At 51.8% G+C, this 25,446-nt stretch overlaps 1 protein-coding gene and 1 long non-coding RNA gene across 7 annotated transcripts; one reads left to right on the top strand and one right to left on the bottom strand.

Moving 5' to 3' along the window:
* The first annotated feature begins 5,267 nt into the window (after positions 1-5,267).
* FADS6 (fatty acid desaturase 6) lies at positions 5,268-21,915 on the top strand. The gene is made up of 6 exons (XM_030837589.2): positions 5,268-5,503; positions 6,162-6,328; positions 15,484-15,664; positions 16,942-17,129; positions 18,555-18,734; positions 19,346-21,915. The coding sequence occupies exons 1-6, from the start codon at positions 5,341-5,343 to the stop codon at positions 19,493-19,495; spliced, it is 1,029 nt and encodes a 342-aa protein (XP_030693449.2). The 5' UTR covers positions 5,268-5,340; the 3' UTR covers positions 19,496-21,915.
* LOC115842597 (uncharacterized) lies at positions 10,986-25,287 on the bottom strand. 6 transcript variants are annotated; one of them, XR_011377032.1, is made up of 6 exons: positions 25,208-25,287; positions 17,459-17,601; positions 17,109-17,203; positions 15,198-15,348; positions 13,703-14,372; positions 10,986-13,478 (listed from the first exon to the last, which is right to left on the bottom strand). It is a non-coding gene; the product is annotated as an uncharacterized lncRNA (long non-coding RNA). The 6 variants fall into 6 exon arrangements; XR_011377033.1 differs by lacking the exon at positions 17,109-17,203 and having other exon boundaries at positions 13,703-14,055; positions 14,242-14,372; XR_011377034.1 differs by lacking the exon at positions 17,109-17,203 and having other exon boundaries at positions 13,703-13,823; positions 14,242-14,372.
* Positions 25,288-25,446: the final 159 nt, after the last annotated feature.

Below are 25,446 nucleotides of genomic sequence, written 5' to 3'. Positions count from 1 at the left end.
TACGAGAACACTGGAAAAACTTTGCAGGGGTGGCTGATGTCACCAGAGCCCCAGAGGACGGGTGGGGCTTGGACGGGGGGTGAGAGCAGAAACCATTTCCCGGGGAATAAAGACAGAGAAGTGAGAAAGGGCAATACCCATCCAGGGGTCAGAGGTCAGGGAGCAGTCACTCTGGCCCAAGCAGGAGAGTAGTCAGAGGTGGAGCTAGAACTTGGAGGCCCTCAAAGACTAAGCTGAGCATCTAGAATTTAGGCTATGGTCTAGTCATCTCCAAAGTGGGGTATGCACACAGTCTATTGGGGTACAGAAAGAAAATATTAAAACTCCTGTTGATATTTATCTCACTCCTTTTTTAGTGTATATGAAGATACTAAGGCTCAGAGAGGTTGAGTGACTTACCCAAGGTCACACAGCTAGTAAGCATCCCAGACTCTAAAGCTGTGCTCTTCATGTACGCTGACTGAGTCTTGTGTGGACAGGTGAGAGGTTGAGTGGGAGCAGAGGCAGGTCTAGAGAAGGGTGGCTGGGAGGTGTAGACAGCCCCTAGCCCTGGCTGTCTCTTTCTTAGCAGCAGGTTAGCAGCTCATTGTGGGCAGAGGGCAAGGAGCCTGCCCAGACCTGCCCCCCAGAACCTGTTGTGAGAAGCCAAGCAGAGAGCCTTGATGGGAGCAGGGCTGCCTGGCCAACCACCCAGAGCCTTTCACGCCAGGCTTTGTTCTCACAAGTCATTCTCACCTTTGCTGGGAGTGGGAGGCAGACGACCAGGAGCTGAGAGCTCAGAATGGGCTGACAGAGAGGAATGGAGAAGAGTTTGGTAAATCAGCCGCTCTGCCCCCCCCCCCCCGCCACCACCACACGCTCAGCTGCCAGCCCCCCTGGCCAAGGCAACACAGATGCCAGCCCCACCCTGCTTTCCCATCCTTTACTGTTCTGGATTTATGGGTGCCGTCTACCTGCTGATTAATACCTCTTAAAAAAAAATTCCAATTTTAAAAATCAAAAAAAAGTTTGAAGTACTAGTTGATTTACAATATTGTGTTAGTTTCAGGTGTACAACAAAGTGATTCAGTTTTATATATATTATATATATATATATATACACACATATATACATATATACATTTCAGATTATTTTCCATTATAGGTTATTACAAAATATTGAATATAGTTCCCTGTGTTGTACAGTAAATCCTTGTTGCCTATCTATTTTATGTATAGTAATTTGTATCTGTTAATCCCATACTGCTAATTTATCCCTCCCCCTGATCCCTCTCCCCTTTGGTAACCATAAATTTGTTTTCTAAATTAAAGCAAATGTTTTAATTGAAGTATCACACACATACAGAAAAATGCACATATCATTACAGTATAGCAGGATGAATTTTTATAAACTGAACACAGTCAAGGATAACTAACATCCGATCAAGAAACAAAACGTGTACCAGTCCCCAGAAATCCCTTGTATGCCCTTCTGGTCGCTACCCCTCATCAGTAACGGCCACCCTAAGCCTGTTTTTGAACTTTATATGAATGGAATGAAACAGAGGCTGGGCTCGGCTGCGTCTGGTTTATCTTGTTAAACGTTAGGTATGGGCTGAATGGTACTCCATGGCAGGCATAGACCACTTTTTTTGGCAGGGGTCGTGCTGTGTGCTTGCAGGATCTTAGTTCCCCGACCAGGGATTGAACCAGGGCCCATGGCAGTGAAAGCGCAGAGCTCTAACCACTGGACCCCCAGGCAATTCCCCATATTTTATTTATTCTTCTCCTGTTGGGGGACATTTGAGTTGTCCCCAGTTTTCGCCTGTTTTGAGTATTGTTGCTATGAATGTTTTTGTATGTTTCTTTGCATTTGTTGAGTATGTACCTAGGGAAGTGTTCAGCTCATTGAATTTTAAAGGGAAATCTGCTTTGCTGTTTTGTTGTTGCTTTAGTTGACTTTATTGAGGTGTAATTAACTATAATAAAATGCACCCATTTTTGAGTGTGCGTGTCAGTGACTTTTGACAGATGTCTGCATCCACGTAAACACCACCACAATCAAGATACAGATCATTTCCCTCCTCCTAGAAAGTTTCCTCATGTCCCTTTGTAATTAATGTCCCCCACCCACTCCTCCCTAGGCAAGGACTGATTTTATTTCCTTCTTTTTTTAAATATTTATTTATTTGGCTGCATCGGGTCTTATTTGCGGCTCACAGGCCCTCTGGTTGAGGCGTGCGGGCTCAGTAGTTGTGGCGCATGGGCTTAGTTGCTCTGCAGCACGTGGGATCTTCCCAGACCAGGGCTCACCCGTGTCCCCTGCGTTGGCAGGCGGATTCTTAATTACTGCGGCACCAGGGAAGTCCCTGATTTGATTTCTATCACTATATATTAGTTCCGCCTGTTCTTGAAGTTATAAAAGGGATCATAGAAAGTAACTGTGTCTTCTTACCCTCCACATAATGTCTGTGAGATTACATCTATCAGCTCATCTACACTGTTGCCTGCGCCAACTCCTCCTTTTTATCGTGTAGGTTGTGTGAGTGTATCATAGCTGCTGTGTCCATTCTCCATTCTCTGTTTCCAGCTTGGCTATAACGAATAATGCTGCGGTGATTGTTCAGGTTCACGTGTTTACATGGACTCGTTTTCATTCCTGTTGGGTGAATACCAGGGAGCTGAATTGCTGGGTCATAGGGTAAGTGTATATTACCTTAAAAGAGACTGCCACACTGTTTTCCAAAGGGTTTGTACCACTTTCTGCTCACATCAACAGCGAATGAGAGGTCAGTTACCCCACATCCCCTTGCCAATGCTTAGCGCTGCCCCGCTATTTATTTCCAGCCATACTCGCTGTCTGAAGGGCTTTCTCATTCGGATTTTAATTTGCATTTCCCTAGGGACTAATGACATGGAGCCTCTTTTCATGGGTTTATTGGCCATTTGTACATTTTCTTTGGTGAACTGTCTATTCAAGTCTTTCGGATTTTTGTTTTTCCCCCCATCTCCCAACCCACAGCCCCTTCCCCTGCCATCTACACCCAAAGTACCCTCTTGTTTTAACTCTGCTCTAAATTAAGTCTGCTTCTCTCCAAGGAGGCTACCAGTCAGCCCCAGCCCATGGGGATTCTTTGCTCCTCTGAGCTCCTCTAATACTCGTCCACCTCTGCTCCTGTTCGACACAGCATTTGCCTCCTTCCAGCACCACTTAGAGGTCCAGAGGGCAGCCCAGGCCTGGAGAGGGGCTTCCTGGTACCAGGAAGTTCCCCAGTCTATAGAATGAAAGCAGTAGAATTTCGCCCTTATAGAATTACAATGTTGCATGTTAATATCAAATATCCTTTTAAAAATTGTAGGTATCGGGCTTCCCTGGTGGCACAGTGGTTAAGAATCCGCCTGCCAGTGCAGGGAACACGGGTTCTAGCCCTGGTCCAGGAAGATCGCACATGCCGTGGAGCAACTAAGCCTGTGTGCCACAACTACTGAGCCCACGTGCCACAACTACCGAGCCTGCACACTACAACTACTGAAGCCCGTGCTCCTAGAGTCCGTGCTCCGCAACAAGAGAAGCCAGCACAATGAGAAGGCTGCACACCGCAACGAAGAGTAGCCCCTGCTCGCCACAACTAGAGAAAACCCGCACATGGCAACAAAGACCCAGTGCAGCCAAAAATAAATAAATAAAATTAATTAATTAAAAAATAATTGTAGGTATCCCCTCCCTGAAAATGCTAGTATGTTTGAGAAGGAAGAATCTCTGATAAAAACAAAGGGTGATTGGATTTAGAGACTTCCTGGATTTGAGTGCTGGTTTTGCCATTTAATAACTGTGGGGTGACTGTGGGCAGATCCGGGCCCCCATCAATTAAATGGGGATGACGTCATCCTCACAGAGTTGTGGGGGATACACCAAGCCTAATAAGTACCTGGAAGTCAGTGGTAAACTGTACGGAGCCAGACGTGTGTGTGGTGAGAACTGGCCTATTAAATCGTAAGCCCTTTTGAATAGCAACCTGGTAAAGAAATCTTGCCCTTTTATAAAAAACTGGAGGGATAAACTCATAAGAAATAGTGAAGGAAAACGCCAAGGAAGACCGAGGAATCAGTCTTAAGTGTACCTGACCCTCTTTCATAGACTTCTCCTCCATCTCTTCCCTCCTGCCACCTTCCCCTCTTCCCCCTTCCCTCCCCTCCCCTCCCCTCCCCTCCCCTCCCCCTCCCCCTCCCCTCCCCTCCCCCTCCCCTCCCCTCCCCCTCCCCCTCTCCAAAGGTCTCCTGAGGCCAGTGCTGCTGTCCTCACCATCCCAGACCTCATTTTTAAAGGGACTTCAGTACAAAACCAGGGGGAAAGTTAAAAAAGAAAAAGGAGAAAGGACCCTCAGGAGCCGAGAAGGGTGTTTGCAGAACACAGTGGCTTGTGCTCCTGGGGCCAAGGCCGACCTCCAGCAGCGCTGGGTTGGGGCCTGAGCTGATGGGAAGGGCTAGGACGGGTGCTGTTTGCCTTGGCTTTCAGACCCGGGCACCGACCCCGAGTGAGCGGCACTGCAGAGGGACTCCACCTGGAATGCTGAGCTCTGAACGTTTTTTCCCTATAGTTATCCCTTCTCACCCCCAAAGCCACTGGGCTGGGAAGCCAACCCTCCATGGGTCACCGCTGCTAAAGCCGGATTCAAAGGGGTGCCCCCACTCCCCCACTGGTCTGGGTAGAGTGAGGCCTCGAATTTTCTGTCCCATGAATTCAAAAATATTTTCGTGCACTGTTTAAGGTACTGAAGATACAGCTTGAGCAAAATCGGCAAAGTGAGGCCTGTCGGCACCTGCGCCCAGTCTGTCGGTGGAAACAGGGAACAAATGTCCGTGTCTTGTGTGGGAGAGTCCGCTAAGTGCTACTGAGAAAAATACTTAAGCTATGGGATAAAAATGGTACCACAAACCCGAGCGGGGTGCGGGGTCCGGGAGAACGCGAGGGAGTTATTTGAGATCAGGCAAACAGGGAAGGCCCTCGGGGGTCTCCCCTGGGGTCTCTGTGCCCCCGCCCCGCCCCCGCCGGGGCCGCTGGACCGCGAGCTGCTTCTGGCTCCGGATGGCCTCCCCACCCCCGCACATCTGCGCGCTCGTCCTGCGGCGATTCTGGTCCTGCCCGCCGGGAGGGTGGCCCCGGGCCGGGTGGCCGCCGCGCTCGGCAGCAGGAGCCCTGGCGCCCGGCACGCGCCCTTACCGGGGGGCGGGGATCCCAGCCGCGCGCGTGACTCCGCCCCGGCCCGCCCGGCTCGCGCTCTGCGCTTAGCCCGCCCGGCGCCGCAGCCGCTCCGGGTCTTCCGAGTCCTCCGCGGGCGCCGAGCCCGCCGCGCGGAGCCCATGGAACCGGCGCGGGGCGAGCTCCGTGCGAGCGGCGGGGCCGAGTCGCTGCTGGGCGAGCTGGAGATGCGGGTCCAGGACGTGGTGAGGGTGAGCTCGTGGTGGGAGCGCCACGGCGTGGACTGCGCCATCCTCGCGCTCAGCCTCCTCGCCTTGCCACCCGGTGAGGGACACGGGGCCAGGGCGATCAGGGGCCTGGCTGGGATGGGGGCGGTGGGAGGCGGGGGAGGGAGACGGAGAGGGCTGGGGGGCGGCGGGGTGGGGTAGACGGCGCGTGCCCGGGACCCCGGGACAGAGGGTCAACCCCGAAAGTCTAGTTGGGGTGTCCTGCCTGTGTCCCCAGAGGAGCCCTGATGGCGCGAAGGGCCGTGGAGGAGAAAGTTGAGCCGAGTCAAGGAGAGGCAGGGAAGAATGAGGTGGCCTGGGGAAGGAGAGGGTGCTCCAAGGGGACACCAGGGATGGGGTGCGGGGAGTGAGAGGGAGGATGGGAGCGTTCCCTGCACTTCTGGCCTGGACCCCCCACCATGCCCTCCACACCATCACTCCTCTGGCTGGGGCGCAGAATCAAGACTCCCAGCGTCTCCTTGGTGAGTGAGTGGGGCTGTTTTGTCCCAAATCCGGTAGAGAGAGCCAACCCATGCCCCTCAGGCCATCATGGGACCTGCCTCACCGCTGTCTGTGGCAGTCCTCAGGACTGGGCCCGCTTTGGCCTGGGCTCCCAGGGATGCGGGCTGGGTTGTTTGGGCCCAGATCTCCAAGAACCAGAGAAAGGCCCTGCCCTTACCGCTCCCCTTAACACCAATTCTCCCTTCTCCATGCAGGGTTCCTTTGCCTGCGCTCTGAGAATCTCCTGGTCTTTGCCCTGGGCGTCACCATCCTGGGTGTGTGCCACTACACGCTCACTGTCAAGGGCAGCCACCTTGCCACTCATGGTGCTCTCACCGAGTCCAAACGCTGGAGCAAGATCTGGGTGCTTTTCTTTGTGGAGGTGAGCCTGGGACTGGGTGGGAGCAGCTGCTGGTACTGTGTGTGAGAATCTAGGTGTGTGCAGCTGTGTGTGCCCTCGAGGGCCGGCAGCTGCAGCTGTGGTCTGTGGGCCCAAGTGTACAGCCTTCACTATGGTGGGTGTGTGTCTGTGTGTGTGCACGTCCCCAAGCCCTTGAGAGGGTAGAGGGCTGCATGAGGAATGATGAGTATTTAACTGTGGCAGCCGATGTGGTCTGAGCACCCGTTTCTCCTGGGGGCACCGGCTCGCCTCTCTGCAGCCCTGGGCCAAGGGTGGTAGAGCTTCCTCCTCCCACCAGGATGCCTGTGGTTGGCAGGTCCTGGCTACACCTTCGGGGCCTCCTGGTTTTGCAATCAGCGTTTAGGATGTGAACCACAGACCAAAGGGCAGGGGGGCAGGGGACTGGTGTCACAGCACCCCAGCTCTGCCATCTCAGGACACCTGACAATGGCCAAGCCAGCCTAGAAGCCCCCTGTTCCCCCAGGGCTGTACCAGGAAGGCACCTTCTCTTTCCTGACCCTTGGGCCCCCTGCTTCCACTGCCTCCCCATGCTGCCTCAACCTATGGGCACGGTCGGGAAGGCAAAGGTTTCTGGCCAGGTTGCCCTTCTCTCTGGACTGGTGTCAGGCCTTCCAGTTCTTCTGAGAGCCCCTTCCCTCCTTTCCAGGCGGCCTCTCCCGTGGCCACCCAGGTCCCTTATGAACTAATATGAAAGCTGGTACCAGAAACAGCCCTTTTTTGCCAGGAACTGGTTACCATGACCAATTAACTCAATTATTAACTTTTTTAAAGAGCTTTTATTTATTTATTGGCCGCGCCTCGTGGCATGTGGGATCTTAGTTCCCTGAGTAGGGATCGAACCCGTGCCCCCTGCAGTGGAAGTGTGGAGCCTTAACCACTGGACTGCCAGGGAAGTCCCTCAGTTATTAACTTTTAATAAAGTTATATAACTTTATAAAACTCTACGTAACTGTACACACACGCACACACACACATACACACACACGACGTTTTATAAAATTACCCTGCATCGGCTGGGTGAGAGGAAGCATTTCCTACCCAGAACTCTCCATTGCCCTCATTTTCCCCAAACCCATCTCTCCCACCTGCCCACATTTCTTTTTCTTTTCTTTTCTTTTCTTTTTTTAGTATTTATTTATTTACTTGGCTGCACGGGTCTTAGTTGCCGCTTGCAGGATCTCTTTTTTAGTCGAGGCATGGGAACTCCTATTAGTTGCGGCGTGTGGGATCTAGTTCCCTGACCAGGGATTGAACGCGGGCCCCCTGCATTGGGAGCGCGGAGTCTTAGCCACTGGACCACCAGGGAAGTCCCTTGCACACATTTCTGAAGTGCCAAGGACAAGGGGGAACCAATGGGTCCTCAGGGTCCATTTCAAGACACTCTCCTTCCCGGGGACCCCTGGGCACTGGTCCCAGCCAGACTCTAAGGTGCAGGCCCAACCGTGTGCCAGGGTCAGATGCCCCCTGAGTTTGTCATCACAGGCAGGGGAGGAACCGGGCATGTTAGGCAGTCACATGGGACACGAGAGGGAGGGTTAGCTCTGTGTGGATTTGACAAAGCTGTGCTGAGTCCCAGGGGCCTGGGGGCAGCTAAGAAGGAGGAGTCTTCCCAGGCTCCCCAGCAGGAGGGCTCCAGGCGAACCAGAGCGCGTGGCCCACCCTGAAAGACCCAGGCAGCCTGGTGGCTGCACCTCCTCTTGTCCCCTGGGACCCAGGGCAGTGGCCTCATCTTTGCCTCCTTGCCCCTTTAGCGCCTGGCACAGGGCTGAACTCAGTATTTGTTGATGATGACCCTGCAGGTGATGGGGGGACAAGGTCCAGGGAAAAGCCAGCTGCTGGAGGGTCACAGCCTAGAGGTGGGTGAGCCCCCCCATGGTGGGGGGGGGCTTGGCTGCCACCCCCGTGTTGTGACAGAGGCTGTTATGCTGCAATCAGCTGTGGGCAGGTCACAGATTTCTCAGATGGCCAACCTGAGTGGGAGGCCTCCACTCTTCCACGCCCCCATCAAGGCATGGCCCTGGCCACCCTCTGGGGAAGATCCAGCTCCCAGTGAGAAGGAGGGGTGGCTCCACCTCCTCAGCCCATGGCATGGCGGGGCGAGTGGAGGCCTGGGTCTTGTCCGCCAGGCAGGGGACAGCGTCAGGGGCACTTTGGACACGGTGGCTGCCTTTGGACCAGCATCTAAGTGTTAGTTTCCTCACCTAATAAATGAGAATAACGTTTCCTCCCTCATGAAGCCAGCATGAGGATTAAACGAGACATCCTAGATCTTCATTTAGGGTTTGGGCCTGACTCTTCAATGTTTGCTTCGAAGTAACAAGTTTCTTTTTTTTTTTTTCCCTCTGGAGGGAACACAGTCAACTGCAAGGAAAGGGTTAGTAATTTAAAAGAAAAATTTATTTATTTATTTATTTTGGCTGTGCGGGGTCTTAGTTGTGGCACTCGGGATCTTAGTTGAAGCATGCGGACTCTTAGTTGCAGCATGCAGGATCTAGTTCCCCGACCAGGGATTGAACCCGGGCCCCCTGCATTGGGAGCGCGGAGTCTTACCCACTGGACCACAAGGCTCGTCCCAGGGTTAGTGATTTTTGTCGTTATTTGTTTTGTTTTCTCTGTTAGCGGTTTATTTTTAACTGAAAGGTTGACCAACTTATGCAAAGCTCAGTGGACGTGTGTGTGTGTGTGTGTGTGTGTGTGTGTCTGTGTGTGTGTGTGTGTGTGTGTGTTGAGGGGGCTGTTTGTTCAGGCCCTGGACCACCACCTGTCCTTTGCATCACGCAAAGGACCAGCTCGCGACATGCAGCATCTCAGCGGACGACCTGGGACCCTCTTGGATCCCTGGCTCTCCCTGTCTGCCACGTCCTGTTGTCTTCCTGTAATCCTCCTCTTGTTGGATGCCTGTGCTTTTCCCAAACCGTGACCCTCAGGAGGCAGCATCACTATAGAAGAATCTAGTCCGGTAGTTGCAGCCTCAGGTGTCAGCTGAATGTCACTGCCTTTCCTGGGGCAGCCAGCTTTTGCCTGGTTTGTCTGAAGGTCTGCTGTCAAGGGCTGGGGGTGAGACAGGTCACTGTGACCCATCAGATCTGAGGGGAGGAGCTGGCAGGATGGACGGGGTGGCTGACATCCAGGTTGCTGTTGTTTCTCTGCAAAAGTATCCCAAATCATACACCAGAAAGTTCACCCACACCAGGATGAACTTCCCTCTGGACCCATTTCCAGTCTATACCAGAATGTTCCATTTCCCCTACTAGTGTACTTCTGACTCTCTACCTTGCCCACTGATCACCCTGGCCTGGGCTATGTCATAGGGACTACTAGTTATATTCTCGGGGACTGTCAGTCATATCCTTGGGGACTGCCAGTCAAAGGCCACAGGAATGTGGGGGGCAGGCTGGGGTGGGCAGGCCCCCATGTTTTAAGTACTGAAGCTTGGGAAAGATTTTTTTAAAATTTATTTTATTGAAGTATAGTTGATATACAATGTTAATTTCTACTATACAGCAAAGTGATTCAGTTTTCCATATATACATATATGTACACACACACAGATTCTTTTTCATATTCTTTTCCATTCTGGTTTATCACAGGATATTGGATACAGTTCCCAGTGCTATACAGTAGGACCTTGTTGTTTATCCATGCTATGTATAATAGTTTGCATCTGTTAATCCCTAACTCCCAATCTATCCTTCCCTCATTCCCCCCTCCCCCTTGGCAACCACAAGTCTGTCCTCTATGTCTGTGAGTCTGTTTCTGTTTCGCAGATAAGTTCATTTGTGTCACATTTTAGATTCTACATATAAATGATATCATATGGTTATTTTTTTCTCGTTCTGACTTACTTCACTTAGTATGATAATCTCTAGGTCCATCCATGTAGCTGCAAATGGCGTTATTTCATTCTTTTTTATGGCTGAGTAGTATTTCATAGTATATATATACCACATCTTCTTTATCCATTCATGTGTCACTGGGCATTTAGGTTGCTACCCTGTTTTGACTATTGTAAATAGTGCTGCAATGAACATTGGAGTGCATGTATCTTTTCGAATTATAGTTTTCTCCAGACACATGCCCAGGAATGGGATTGCAGGATCATATGACAACTCTATTTTTAGTTGAGAAAGATTAACTCCTGCAGTCAAGAGGGCTTTAGGGACTCCCTTGCAAGTCACTCACTATCAAGATGTTCCCCTGAGTAGGAGGGAACAGGCTGTACCAGTTACTAAGCTCCACTGTGTCTCAACTTCAAACCCTCCTTCTGAAGTCAGCTTTGTGCTACGGGGGTGGAGTCACAGATGGTCCACAGAGAGCACAGGCCAGCTCTGCCCTGGGGGAGGGGTGTCACCCAGGGAAACGCGGTCACCTTCCTTCCAGTCCCCGTGTGGTGGTGGTGGAAACAAAGCCGAGAACCCCCAGCCTAGTCATGATGCTCGAACGCTCCCTTGCCACGAATTCAGGGTGGCTCTTATCCTCTGGGCTGCCTCTAATCTTTGTTTGGCCCCTCCCGCCCCCCGAGAGGTGGTAATCTGAGTTTGCACCGCTGTGATTTTTAAGTTTTTTAATTAAAAGAATTATTTAGCAGGCAAACTCAGATCTGCAGTACAAAATATACTTAAAAAAAAATAAAACCTTTTTATTTTTGAAAAAATTATAGATTCATAGGACATTGCAAAAATAGATCAGAGAGGACAGAGGTCCAGTGGATCCCTCACCCAGTTTCCCCCAATAGTTCCATTTATGTAAATGTCATTCAACAGCAAACCCAGGACGTTGACATTGGTGTATGTGTGTGTGTTTGTGCCATTTTATCACATGTGCAGATTTGCAAAATGTACTTTTAAGGGTTCTTGTGGTGATGCCAACTCCTGAGGGTCTCTAAAAGCCTGCTTCTGGGTGGGCTTGCCCACTGGCCCCCAGAGGCCAAGGACCCAGGAGCAGATCAGGTGGTCGTCTGTGGGGGGCAGCACTTAGTCTGAGGAGTGTCCCTGGGGGAGGGGCTTGGAGAGAAAAGGGTGGGGCTGCTCCCAGGGGCCCAGTGCCTGCCCAGTTGGGAGGGGAGATTGGAGGGAGGCTGGGTTTGCTGCGGAGCTTTGGGGGCTGAGACAGTGTTGGTCCCAAATGTCAATAGTGCCGAGAACCCCTGGTGAGAGTGTCCAGAGGAGACACTGCCAGGACAGGGCTCCTGATCCCAGGCCCAGAAGCAGGAAGGTGGCTGCAGGCTGAGCAGAGGTACAGATAAAGGCATGGATCTGGGAAGAGCATAGTGCATGAGGGACCCACAGAAACCTGGAGTCACTAGAATCTCATGGGGACTCTGGAGAAAAGGGGAAAAGGAGGCCCATGGGCCAAGCAGAGGAGCTGGGAGCTTCTAGGGACGAGGCCTGAAAAGGGAAAGAATTTCATGAGAGCCGCTTGATAGGATCAGACCCGACCACATCCAGGCCGCTCCCAGCAGGATGAGGCACTCCAGGCTCCTCTGGCTTCCGCCCTCACTGCGGCCCCTCTGTTATCCGAAGGTGCTAACACATCACTGTTAGCGGGAGAGCCCGCGTGGTACCCGAGGACTCGCGCTCAGGGACTTGTGTTCTCACTGAGTAGGGCTGCCAGATGTAGCAAATAAAAATCCAGGATGCGGGACTTCCCTGGTGGCGCAGTGGTTAAGAATCCGCTGGCCGATGCAGGGGACCATGGGTTAGAGCCCTGGGCCGGGAAGATCCCACATGCTGTGGAGCAACTAAGCCCATGAACCACAACTACCGAGCCTGTGCTCTAGAGCCCGCGAGCCACAACTACTGTGCCCACGAGCTACAACTACTGAGCCCGCGAGCCACAACTACTGAGCCCGCGAGCCACAACTACTGAGCCCGCGTGCCACAACTACTGAAGCCTGTGCGCCTAGAGCCCATGCTGTGCAACAAAGAGAAGCCACCACAATGAGAAGCCCGTGCACCTCAACAAAGAGTAGCCCCCATTCGCCACAACTACATAAAGCCCGTGCACAGCCATGAAGACCCAACACAGTCAAAAAAAAAAAAAAAAAATCCAGGATGCCCAGTGAACTTTAGTCTTCAGATAAACAAGCAATGCAGGCAGTGTTTGGGATATATGTCTATAAAAAATGATTGGTTGTTTATCTGAGATTCTAATTTATGTGGGTGCCCTACACTTTATCTGACCAACCAATCGCTGAGGCCTGTGGAGCCTCAGAAGCACCCCACGACCCCGCAAACTCTGAAGCCAGTGTGAAGGGGTTGCTCAGCCCTGGGATCAGTGAGAGAGGGTCTGGAGGGAGGGATGGAAGCTGGGCAGACTCCAACCTGGAGTCCCTCCTGCCTGAGGGATGCTGCCGCTGTGACGACCCCCAGCCCCTCTTTCTCAGCTGGTCCATGCCTGTGGCCCTCTTCTCCTGCCCCATCTCTGGAGTGACCCCACCCTGCGCCGGGCCTTGAGCTGGAAGCTTGGCCCTTGTGTTGATGCCTCCTCCTCCGCCCACTCCTCACCTCCCCCAGTGGCCACACCTACAGCCTCCGGCCGTCACCTGCCTCGTCCTGCCCCTCCCCTTCCAATCCAGTAAAGTGACCTATTTGAAACCCAAGTTTGTGTCATAATCTTATAATGATGGTTTTTAATCCTGCAAAGTATTGTTTGTGTAAAAGATAAAAGAGGAGAATATTAGATAACGACCTTTGGCTGCTGGCAGAGGTCTGAGGATGCTTAAGTGAAAAAACAACTAAATGAGTGAATGAGAGGCCTGGGCCTCTGATTTTAGCTGAGAGGGGATGTCCAGAGGCATCATACCGACATCCGCCCCGCACACACTCTGGCCACTTGCAGAGCCTGAGTGCGGCTAAGAGGTCTAGGCTCTTAAGTCTTCCTGAGGGTACAGAGGGTAGCAATATCAAGAAGCTTCTGGAACTTTCTCTGGGTCTGGATGGGAAATCCTCGTGGGTGAGACCTGTGAATAATCCTGTGCGGCGGGATCATCTGTGGCCCGTGGCTACCTCCTCCCGCCCCTTGATGGGTGCAAGTGAGACACACCGCAGTCCGTGTCCAATCTCTCCTTCTCCCAAACCCACCGCGTTCCTTCTTCTTCTGGAAAGAACATCTAGATGGGAGGGAGAATTCCAGTCTCACAGAAACAGCCTCAGATCTCTTCTTAGTTATATAAAAAGGCAAAGCACACAGACTCTGGAAGCCTGTGCTGAGTCACAAATCATGTGTTACGTCAGACCACACAGGTGGCCCATCCCCACCCCGGACCCCATTCCCAGGTCTGGGCACGTGGCTGAGCACCTGGCCCTACCAGGCCCCTGAGGGTCAAGTTCTTACCAGGCTTGGTAGGGTTCAGGCCCCAGGTCGTTTCTGGCCTTGCTACTCAAAGTGCGGTCAACGAGGAGATGTGGAGCTTGGGCCAGAGGGGAGAGCAGATCGCTGCATTCAGCTGACATTTCTTGAAGAAAGAAGCAGACAGGATCGGCCCTCAGAGCAGAAGTATGAGGAAGGAGCAGTTAAAAACAGTCGCTTCTTCTGGTTACAGAACCGTGAGATTCAAAACACACTTGCAGGCCTTGGAGAGAGGCAGGCTGGCCTCTGATGAGGTCCTGGCAGACCCCGGCGGAGGCCCCTTTGTTGAACCAACTGCCTGGCCCTCTTGAGCAGCAGGTCCTTCCAGACCAGCAGGCCTGGAAGAGACATCACTTTAACTGACAGGCTACCTGCCCACCTTCTGCAGCCTCCCCCAGGTTCTGTCCCTTTGCAAGGTTCCGAAACCAGAGATAAAACCCACCCCTCTGCGGGTTCCATCATCTGGGAGCAAAGCGCCTCTCCTGTTTTTGTGAACTCCACACCGCCGCTGAATCAGCATTTACCTTCACGTCCTCTGCCTTGAGAGGGGCCCGTACTGTGTTGCTTTGACTGTCTTCCCCTGTCTGTTATGGAACTGCTGTTGTGACATCATATCCTACTTTTCGGCTTCATTTCGTTCCAAGGGAGAGAGTCTCTGCAGACAGTGGGAAGACAGTGTCGTTCCTTATCTGTCTTCTCGCAGTTTTGTCTCTTCTGCCTGGACTCTAAGCCTGGGTTCATGCTCTGTTGCAGTGACTCACCCCAGGGGTTTTATGCCTTATCTTGGATGGAACCAGGGTTCAAATCCCACTTCTGCCACCTACTTAGCTGAGTGAGCTGGGGTGGGCATGTGGCCTCTATCTCAGTTTCTGCTTCTGTCAGCTGTGAATAATAACAGCACTGATAATAATAATAATAATAATAACCCCCCCACACCCTGCCAGGCTTAAGATTAATGAGTTACATGTGTAATGTGCAGAATGCTGAACACTCAACTGAGTGTGTTCTGCTGTCTGTATGGGGCTCACAGTGACTGGCACTGGGAAACCCTTCACGTCCTCCTGGAAACAGGCAGGCAGCATCTTCAATAAAATTAGCAACATCTTCTGGCTTGGATAAAATACTGGAAGAGGCTGATGGCTGCATGTTCATTTGCATATATTTGCATAAGAAACACCTTAGCGCCTCTTTTACATTCAGAATGACTGCTCTTGGAGTCTGAGCTGCTGCCGCTCACTGCCAGCTTCAGAGAATCCCACAGTGGGTCACGCCAGGGAAGAGTCACCCCTAGGAAGAAGTGAACTCTTGGTCCTCACCGGGGCACCCTCATGGACAGTTCAGAAGATGGCCTTTCTTCGCCCCCAGGCCACTCCTGCCCCCACTGCTGTGGGCCCCGAATGCAAAGCAGTGTTATGAAGGTACAGACATTTCAAAGATAAACCCTCACAAAATAAATGGCAACACATGCCAGGAGTTTTACCTGCAGTGTGTCCGATCCTCAGGCTTGCAGGCTGCAGTCACGGGGGGCTGTGCACGCCAACTGATTTGCACGCCAAGTGGACGCAGTTGCTTTGACTGGCTGCCACTCTGTGGTCGTGGATCCCTGAGAGTTGATGTTCAAGGCTGATGAGCTGTGGGTGGAAGGCAGGAAGGCCCTGGAAATGCGTGGTCTGGGGAGGGAGGGTGTTTTCAAGGCTCCGAAGATCCTGCTTTGCTCGCCTGTGCCTGATACAGACCCCAGCGCCCTTTCTGGCTCCCTCCTCTAGGTATGCACGTCCTTCACTGCAGAGCACGCCAAGTACGGACACGTCAAGATGCACCATGGCTACACCAACGTGCTGGGCCTGGGGGACTCAAGCACATGGAGGCTGCCTTGCCTCAACCGCTACGTCTACATGTTCCTCGCTCCTCTCTTGATCCCCATCATAACCCCACTGGTGGCTGTTGGTGAGTATGCCAGGGCTGGGCCCTGCAAAGATCTGGTTCCCCCTTTCCTTCCTTCCTCTCCTGGCTTCATGGAAGAAGTGAGAAGCCCTGAGTTAAGACCAGACAGAAACTTTCTGAGACAGCCAGGCAGGGTGGAGAGAACCTTGGTCCTGGGGCCAAGTCTGGCTCTGCCACATACTGGCTGGTGACCACAGGCAGGTAACCTAACCTCTCTGAACCTCAGGTTCTTACCTGCTCCTCAAAGAGGGTGTGAAACAATTCCACGTATTATATGAGGGATCTAAAGTAGTCAAACTCATTGAAGCAAAGAATAGAATGGTGGCACCAGGGGCTGAGGGGAGGGGAAAATGGAAAGTCCCTGTTCAATGAGCGTGAAGTTTCAGGTTTGCAAAATGAATAAATTCCAGAGATTTGCTGTCTAACACTGTGCCCAGAGACAACAGTACTGTACCGCACACTTTAAAACCTATGAGGATAAATCTCATGTTAAGTGTTCTTACCACAGTAAAATAAAATAAAAATTTAAAAAACGCTGTAGCTATCTGAGAAGACTAGAAAGTTGCATGGGAAGGCATCAAATGCCTAAATAAATAAATGAATAACCTTTACTCTTTATATTTGATATACAAGCCTCATTTACCATCATCTTGTTGTCTATTTAATAATCCCTGATCATGTTATAAACATTCACTTGTGTTATTGTTTACTAAATATCTTTTTTTCTAAAAAAAAAAAAAAAAAGGATGGTGTGAAAGCATAATGAGGCCATAGATATAAAAATGCTTTCTAAACGCCTCACACTCTATTGCATGTTATAATTTTTAGTATCATAGGAGCAATAGCATACGGTGGAAAGAGCAGGGGCGAGGGGACAGCCAGACCTGGGCTCAAGTCCCAGGCCACCACTTACTATCAGACTGACCTTGGTCAGGTTGCTTACTGCTCCGTTTTCTCATCCATTAAATGGGTGAGAACAACAACAACAAAAATACAAAAGGGAATTCCCTGGAGGCCCAGTGGTTAGGACTCGGTGCTTTCACTGCTGGGGCCCGAGTTTGATCCCTGGTCAGGGAACTAAGAATCCTGCAAGCCGCGCGGCCAAAAAAAAAAAAAAAAGAAAAGAAAAGAAAATGGGCGAACCTACTTTTCAGGGCTGTGTATGGATGAGCTGAACACCTAGGTCACCCTAGTTGGCACTATTGAGCCACCAGGGAGCCAACTCACGTCGGATCGGAACCTCGCCGACCCCTCCCTCTATCTCTTGCCCCTTCTGGCAGAACGGCTGAGAGAGGTGGAGCTCGGGACAGCCCTGCGGACGCTTGGCCTGATTTCCCTGGGCCTTTATTCTCACTACTGGCTGCTGCTGAATGTGTCTGGCTTCCAGAGCCCCAGCTCAGCCCTGGTCTGCATGCTCATCACCAGATCCCTGCTGGCCCACCCTTACCTTCATGTCAACATCTTCCAGGTGAGGCCTCCCCTACCCTGAGTGCTGGGGGGCTACAGGGATCACTCTCCAGGGTGCCTGGCGCAGGCTGGACCCTAGGTTCCGGGGGGAGAGAGAGGCCACCTGAGGAAGCATCCCTCCACCTCCCCTGCCCACCCTCTCTCTTCCTTTCTCTCTGTGGGTCATCACAGAGAGTTTTGGTCCCAGGTAAGGAGCTTCTCTTCAACACCGGCTGCCCTTCACACACAGATCAGAGATTTATTAAGAAGCTTCTATGTGTAGGTTACTAGACTAAGCTCTGTGGGGACACAAGTGAATAGGACCCCAGCTCCTGCCTCCAGGGCTCTTACTGTGATAAGCCCAAGGGCCATCGCAGAGGTCCCAGCACACACGTGTCGAGGCAGGCGGATGCAGGAGCTGGAGACGAAAGTCTTCATGGGGGGCCAGCAGCTCAGCACTCAGTTCTGGGCCATTTCCAGGGATGGTCAGCTCCCTGCTCCCGGGACAAGTGAAGACCCCAGGTTAGAGCATCCTGCATATGACCATCCCAGCACTTACCACGCTGCCATTAATGACTGAATCCCATGACATAATCCCATAGTTGTGTCCCATCTGCTTGTCCTGCTAGAGCAGAAGCTCCCGTTCACTTCCACATCCTCTAGACCGAGGACAGTGCCTGGCAGAGCAGGCGTTTATACATCTTTGTTTTTTTTAAAAAAATGCATTTATTTATTTATTTATTTTTGGCTGCGTTGGGTCCTTGTTGCTGCGCACGGGCTTTCTCTAGTTGCGGCGAGAGGGGGCTACTCTTTGTTGTGGTGCACCGGCTTCTCATTGTGGTGGCTTCTCTTGTTGTAGCACGAGCTCTAGGCACGCGGGCTCAGTAGTTGTGGCTCACGGGCTTAGTTGCTCCGCAGCATGTGGGATCATCCCGGACCAGGGCTCAAACCTGTGTCTCCTGCATTGGCAGGCGGATTCTTAACCACTGTGCCACCAGGGAAGCCCTATACATCCTTGTTGAATGAAAAAATACACAAGGATGCGCAAACTTGATCTTGAACCATGAGCAGGATTTTGGTGAAAAAAAGCAGAGAAGGGTCTCTTTGGGATGCAGGCACAGGGACATGAGGGACGTCGGTGGGCAGTCGTGGGCTTAGAGGACCACGAGATCCGAGAGGCACCCAGGCCAAGCCCTTCATTGCACAGATAGGGAGAGGGACCCAGAGACGGGCGAGACTCAGCGAGGGGCACAGACAGGGTCGCATCGCAGCTGGGTGGAGGACCTCAGCTTCCTCACGCCTCTACTGGGTCCTGCTGGAGTGGGAGGTGAGGAAGGCGGCAGGACCCACGGGTCCCCGGATGCTAGCTGAGGATGCCTGAGGCAGGGTGGGGAGGCACAGGGCTGCCCAGCCCAGCCCCAGGGCGTGACGCTTGTGTCTGTCACAGCACATCGGGCTGCCCATGTTCTCCCGGGACAAGAAGCCACAACGGATTCACATGATGAGCCTGGGGGTGCTTAACCTGCCCCGGCTGCCCGTGCTGGACTGGGCGTTCGGCCACTCCCTCATCAGCTGCCACGTGGAGCACCACCTCTTCCCCAGGCTCTCCGACAACATGTGCCTGAAGGTAGATGAGGGTCGGGCTGGGGACGCTTGGATGAAGAAACTATCTCAGGGTGGAGGGGGAGTCACCTTCGGGGTTCTCTAACCAACTGGCCTGGTCAGAGGTTCCCAGGAAGGTCAGTCCAAGGTACAGGCAGCAGTGTGGGTTTCTGACCAGAGACACCTGGTTTTCTTACTAGCCGTGTGGCTCTGGGCAAGTTAACTGAATGTCTCTGAGCCTCGGCTTCCTCATCTGTAAAATGGGACTAAGTAGTGCTTACACTGACAGGCTTTGAGGATGAAATGAAGAAATGGATCTGAAATGTTGGGCCCTCCGTAGGTGTTTGGTGAAAAGGAGCTGTGGTTTATCCCCCTACGCAAAGGAGGACTGTCACAGATTCGGGAGCTCCAGAGAAGGGTGCTGGGGAGAAGCCCTCCCTTTCCCTTGCCTGCTGGAAATGGGAGGCGGGAATTCTCCAAGCCCCTCAGCTCCTCCGGAGCATCATGGGACAAAACAGACAGGAGCGGGGGGGCGGGGGGTGGGGGTGGGGGCTGGGCAGAGGAAGGGTCCCAGTGGGGATGGGCCTGCCCACAACCCCGGCTCAGCGGCCCCTCCTCCCGCCCACCTTCTGGCAGGTGAAGCCCGTGGTGTCCCAGTTCCTCCGTGAGAAGCAGCTGCCGTACAACGAGGACTCCTACCTGGCTCGCTTCCGGCTGTTTCTCCACCACTACGAGGAGCTCATGGTGCAGACCCCTCCCATCACAGAGCTGGTGGGGCTGCAGTGAGGGGCGGGCCGGCGCAGTCACCCCGCTCTCCCTTCCGGGCCCACCCCCGGGGCTGGGAGGGCGCGGGCCCTTGCCCAGTGGGTGCGGCTAGGTTGCCTGGAGGTGGGCAGTGAGACGGGGAGCTCATGCTGGGGGCCCGGGGGCCACCTGCCCTGCTTGCTTTTCCGGGTTTTGAGGAATACCTGGAGGGAAGGAATAAAGGTGGCTGGGCATTCCGGTCAGTCTGGACCTCAGCCAACTTCATCTCAGGACTGAACAGCCGGATTCCTCCCCTGCTCGCTCTGAGCCTTGGTAGGGCTACAGGACGGGGGTAAGGAGGGGCCCTATGGAGGGGGCGGGCTAGGCGGGGACACCGGGAGAGAAGGGTCCACTCCCTGGTGCCAGGGAGCCCCACACTTGGCCACTGCTGCTTCCTGTGCCCTTGAGATTCTGGCCCCTATGGAGCCCTCTCCAGGGACCACGAGGAGAGGTTACCTTTGGCAGAGACCTTCCTAAGCTTTCAGCCCGGAAGCCTGTGCAAGACAGTGGCTCAGCAGCTCCCGAGACCCACAGCATCTGTGAGATCAGAGTGTGTGTTTTGTGGGGAGGGCACTCCCGGCGAAATAAGGGGAGAAAGGGTATGAATAGCTTTGAGCGTGACCTTGGCTAGCTCTAGAAGTCTGCTTTGTTCCATGATGTTTACAAGGGGTGGAAGAATTCTCAATTGGAAGAGAGAGAAAATTACTGGGAGGGTCGCTGAGGCTGGAGAGGGGTTCTGGGAACAGGGTCTGGAGGTCAGATGGCCTTAGAGAGGAGAGGAAGGAGGGGAAGGAGAGTGTGTGGGGGGTGCGGATACACGAGCTGGGGGTCCAGGGCTCGGCTCGGCTGTGAAAGGATGGTCTGCAGCCTGGGAGCGAGATGGGAATATAAGAGAACTACTGGTGCCAGCCGCAGGAAGAGGTCCAGGTATGGGGACACCACTGAGATTCAGCCCAAAGCACGCAGCTTTGATTTGCGAGAGGGCTGGGAGCTGCCCTGGCTGGAGGCTGGATTAGGGGGTGGGAGGAAGGGCCCAGCTGGAGGCTGATGGAGGAACAGAGGGAGGCCCAGCCTGTGACAGGAGCCAGAGCAGTTAGTTTAAAATACGGTTTCTCACCTCAGCACCATGACGTTTTGGCCAGATAGTGCCATCGCTGGGGGCCTGTCCTGTGCATTGTAGGTGTTTAGCAACATCCCCAGCTTCTGTCCACTAGGTTCCAGGAACCCAAGTTGTGACCATCAAAAATGTCTGCAGGCACTGCCAAATGTCCCCTGGGGGCAGAAATCATCTCTGGTCGAGGACACGCAAGTCTATTCTGAGCACACAATTGCCTTGTTTTTCAGTGAAGTCCTTGGACCAGGTGAAGGGTGTGGTGACCCTGAAGATGGGGAGGCTAAATGCCAGCAAATGGGATGCGCTGAGGGGTCAGAGGGCAGGTGAAGGCATTCTCTAAGCCGGGTCCTATTAGGGAACCTAGCTCTGGTGTGGCCTTAGGTGGCTCTGCTGGGCAGCTGCCACTTGCCCGTCCAGAGCCATTACCTTCTCCTCCACCCTGTGCTCCTGTCCCGAAGCCCACACCTCCTGTCCGGCGCCCTCTCCTACAGCTACAGCTCTCACTACTTCTGAAACAGTCCCTCCTTTTGCTCCTTCCGGGCCTGGGCTGGTAGTGGCTTCCAGCTATTGCTAGCCCTGGAGGGACTTCACCACACCCTGCATCCTGCTACACCTCTGCACAGAGTTCCTTCATTAAACTCTCTTCAGTCAGCCCCTCTGAGCACACTGTCTGTTTCCTGCTGGGAGGCTGACTGATAGAGCAGAGGTTTGGATCCAAGCAGCCCTCTTGGAACGAGGCAGGCTTGGCAGCACCCCCCCCCCACCTTACTGCTTTGCTATATGTTATCGCTGCTCTTTTGAAATGCATTAGCGACTCAGACGAGGCCTTAAGGACTGGGAATGCGATTAATCAAACTGCTTATTCTCCACAAGAAAAATGCAACATCAGAAAAGGCCCCATTGCACAGTCCTGGCTAATGATTAAAACCATCCTAGCGCTTCCCTGGTGGCGCAGTGGTTAAGAATCCGCCTGCCAACGCAGGGGACACGGGTTCGAGCCCTGGTCTGGGAAGATCCCACATGCCACTGAGCAACTAAGCCCGTGCGCCACAACGACTAAGCCTGCGCTCTAGAGCCCGCGAGCCACAACTACTGAAGCCCGCGCGCCTAGAGCCCGTGCTCTGCAACGAGAAGCCACCGCAATGAGAAGCCTGTGCACCGCAACAAAGAGTAGCCTCAGCTCTCAGCAACTAGAGAAAACCTGTGTGCAGCAGCGAAGACCCAATGCAGCCAAAAACTAAATAAATAAATTTATTAAAAAAATAAAAATAAAACCATCCTAATACAATCAGTGACTCATTGTTATTGATCTGGGCCTGAGTGGGGAATGCGCTGCAGCTGGAGGCCCTGGTACCAGACTTGGCTGTACAAGAAGCACCCAAGAACACTCCATCACTTTGAAGCTTGATTTTCTGTTGCGCTGGGATTGTGGCTGGGTTTGCGTGGGGCTTGAGAAATGAGGGGAGAAGACAGGAGTGAATGAAGCCCCTCTAGGGCTCTGCAGACACCTATGGTCTAATTAACAGAGGTGTATCGGAGGTGATAACGTTTACAATGATGATGATGATAGCTAACATCAATTCAGAACTTACAGCACATTTTCCCCTATGCTATCTAACTTTAATCTTTACAAGAAATTGGTACTATTTTCCCCTCACGTTACATATTGTGAAGATAAGCCTTAAAGAGATTAAACTTATCAATATCATATAGCTAGCAAGTGGAGGAAGAAAGATTCAAACCTGGTGTGTCCAACTCCAGAATTCCTGCTCTTAACCACCAGACATACTACCTCTGGGTAGGGAGCCCTATAGGGCTTGCTGGGGTGTCAGATCCTGAATGTCCTTCTCTTCCTGCCGTCTTAATAAACGGATCATTAAGACAAACTCTTTACGAACATCCATTATGTGCCAGGCACTGTGCAAAGCTCTGGGGATAAAAGAGTGAATGAGATTGGGCCCCAATCTCCTGGAGCTTACCGTCTAGTGCAGGAATTGACAAACTTTTTCAGTAAAAGGCAAAATGGTAAATATTTTGGGCTTTGTGGATGATATGGTCTCTGTCACAACTACTCAACTGTGCCGTCAAAGTGCAAAAACAGCCAGAGACAATATGTAAAGAAATAAGCATCACTGTGTTCTAATATAATATATATATTTTTGGCCATGCCGCGAGGCTTGCAGGATCTTAGCTCCCCAACCAAGGATCGAACCCGGGCCCCGGCAGTGGAAGCGCTGAGTCCTAACCACTGGCCCGCCAGGGAGGTCCTTAAAAGAATTTTTTTTTTATTTTATGTAGTTTTCACATGTCACAGAACATTATTCTTTACAGTTTTAGAAAAACTATTTAAGAATGTAACAGCCATGAACTTACAAAATACAAAACAAAAATACAAAAAAAATACAAATACAAAAACAGGTGGTGGGCAGGATTTGGGCTGCAAACAGTAGTTTGCCTACTCCTGGTCTAGTGGGATGAGCACAAAACACAATGACTTATTAGAAATCAGAGCAGTATTTACCTCTGAGTACCAGGGAGGGGAAGTGACTAGAAGGGGCACAAGGAATTCCTGGGGGTGCTGGCCATGTTCTACTTGATCTGAGTGGTGGTTACATGGTTATATTTCGTGGTGACTCATCAAATAGTACACTTATGGTTTGTGCACTTTTCTGTTCATTGTACTTTGTAAAGAAAAAAATGTTGCCTGCCATTCCAGTTCTACAAGAATCAAGCCATTAGCTACTGCAGTCACCCACTGGCAATGATCCCAAAGGGGAATTCAGGATGGGGAAAACCAGGAAGCATTCTGTGCTTTGGATATACTGGTCCCTAGATAGTTCATTTATATATCTAAGGAAAAATTTCAGTGACCCCATATTCTTGCATCTTACATGGAAAAGCAGTAAAAGCATTAACTCGAGATGTCTGTTCTTTGTGATGAGCAATACTCTTTTTTTGCTTGACTACATGTTTTTCCCAGCAAAAAAAGGTCATATATATCCTGGCTCCTCCCCTACCTCTTTGGAGTAGTTTCTCAGAGTAATCTGAGAGGCTGTCTCCTAGGCTACAGTCTTCAGTAAGGTCCCGGAATAAAACTGAACTCACGATGTGTACATTGTGCATTTTTCTTTTAGTCGACAACTTCAATAAAAAAAATAATTCAAGAATGATAGGGACTTCCCTGGTGGTGCAGTGGTTAAGAATCCGCCTGCCAATGAAGGGGACACGGGTTCGAGCCCTGGTCTGGGAAGATCCCACATGCCGCGGAGCAACTAAGCCCGTGCGCCACAACTACTGAGTCTGAGCTCTAGAGCCCGCGAGCCACAACTTCTGAGCCCGCGAGCCACAACTACTGAAGCCCACGTGCCTAGAGCCCGTACACCGCAACAAGAGAAGCCACTGCAATGAGAAGCCCGTGCACCGCAACGAATAGTAGCCCCTGCTTGCCACAACTAGAGAAAGCCCGCGTGCAGCAACGAAGACCCAATGCAGCCAAAAATAAATAATTAAAAATTTAAAAATTTATTAAAAAAAAAAGAATGATAAAGCAGTGTAATAGGTAATGATGGGCTGGAGTGCTGCAGGGACAAAAAGGGGCCCTAACCCAGCTTGGGAGAGGATGGGTCAGGAAAGGCTTCTCCAAGGATGTGCTTCACAAGAAGGCCCTTGGGGGAAGGGTGGGGGAGGCAGCATCAGAATCACTGGGTCAGATGTGACTACGGACCTGTCATTTAAAAATACATCTCGTTATGATCCAGCAATCCCACTACTGGGCATATACCCAGAGAAAACCATAATTCAAAAAGACACGTGCACCCCAACGTTCACTGCAGCACTATTTACAATAGCCAGGTCTCGGAAGCAACCTAAATGCCCACTAACAGACGAATGGATAAGAAGGTGTGATACATATATACAATGGAATATTACTCAGCCATAAAAAGGAACAAAATTGGGTCATTTGTAGAGTCGTGGATGGACCTAGACACTGTCATACAGAGTGAAGTAAGTCAGAAAGAGAAAAACAAATATCGTATATTAACGCATGTATGTGGAATCTAGAAAAATGGTATAGGTGAACCAGTTTGCGAGGCAGAAATAGAGACACAGATGTGGAGAACAAACACCAAGGGGGGAAAGTCGGGGAGGGGGGGGATAGTGGTGGTGGTGGGATGAATTGAGAGATTGGGATTGACATATATACACTGATATGTATAAAATAGATAACTAATAAGAACCTGCCGTATAAAAAATAAATTAAAAAATACATCTTGTTTCTTGTGGTTTTTTTGCCTTAATTTTGATCTTCTGAAACACTGCATTACAAGATTATTACTTTGATTACTGAGGTTTTTGGCGCCCCCTTAAATTTTGTACTCCAGGCCATTGCCTCATTCGCCTCATCCTATTCCAGCCTGCTGGACAAGGGTGGGAGATCTGGCTCTGCCCTTGGTACAGAGGGCAAGACGCTCCTCTCTGTTCCCTCACCTTTGTAAAGGGGAGGACGATTAAGCAACAAGATCTCCAAGGTTTAAAATTCTCCCTGGCCCAACCTGGACAGCATCTTATCGGGGTCAAACCTGTGTAACGCCCGGCGCCGGTGAAAGGAATGCCCGAAGTCCTGCCTGGAGACCCTTTTTCCAGACTTCCGGACTCTGTGGTTATTACCCAATGAGCGGGGAGGCTCGCTTGAACTTGGCTTGTGATTGGCTGATATGGAAACGAGCCGGGGTACGTTATCAAATGGGACAGGCGTCGCGTCATCAGCAAGCGACGACAGCTTCCGGGGGTGGGGTAAGTAAAGTAAGCTCCTTTCTAA

The sequence above is a fragment of the Globicephala melas genome, chromosome 20 (assembly GCF_963455315.2).
Source record: "Globicephala melas chromosome 20, mGloMel1.2, whole genome shotgun sequence".
Taxonomy (NCBI): Eukaryota; Metazoa; Chordata; class Mammalia; order Artiodactyla; family Delphinidae; genus Globicephala; species Globicephala melas.
Note: the sequence above shows the minus strand (reverse complement) of the source record. Positions and strands in the feature narration are given on the sequence as shown.

Excerpts from the sequence above, each read along its gene's own strand:
- FADS6 (XM_030837589.2), top strand. The coding sequence starts at position 5,341 with ATGGAACCGGCGCGGGGCGAGCTCCGTGCGAGCGGCGGGGCCGAGTCG. Across the intron at positions 5,504-6,161 it reads CCTCCTCGCCTTGCCACCCG|GGTTCCTTTGCCTGCGCTCT; the intron begins GTGAGGGACACG and ends TTCTCCATGCAG. Across the intron at positions 15,665-16,941 it reads AACCCCACTGGTGGCTGTTG|AACGGCTGAGAGAGGTGGAG; the intron begins GTGAGTATGCCA and ends CCCTTCTGGCAG.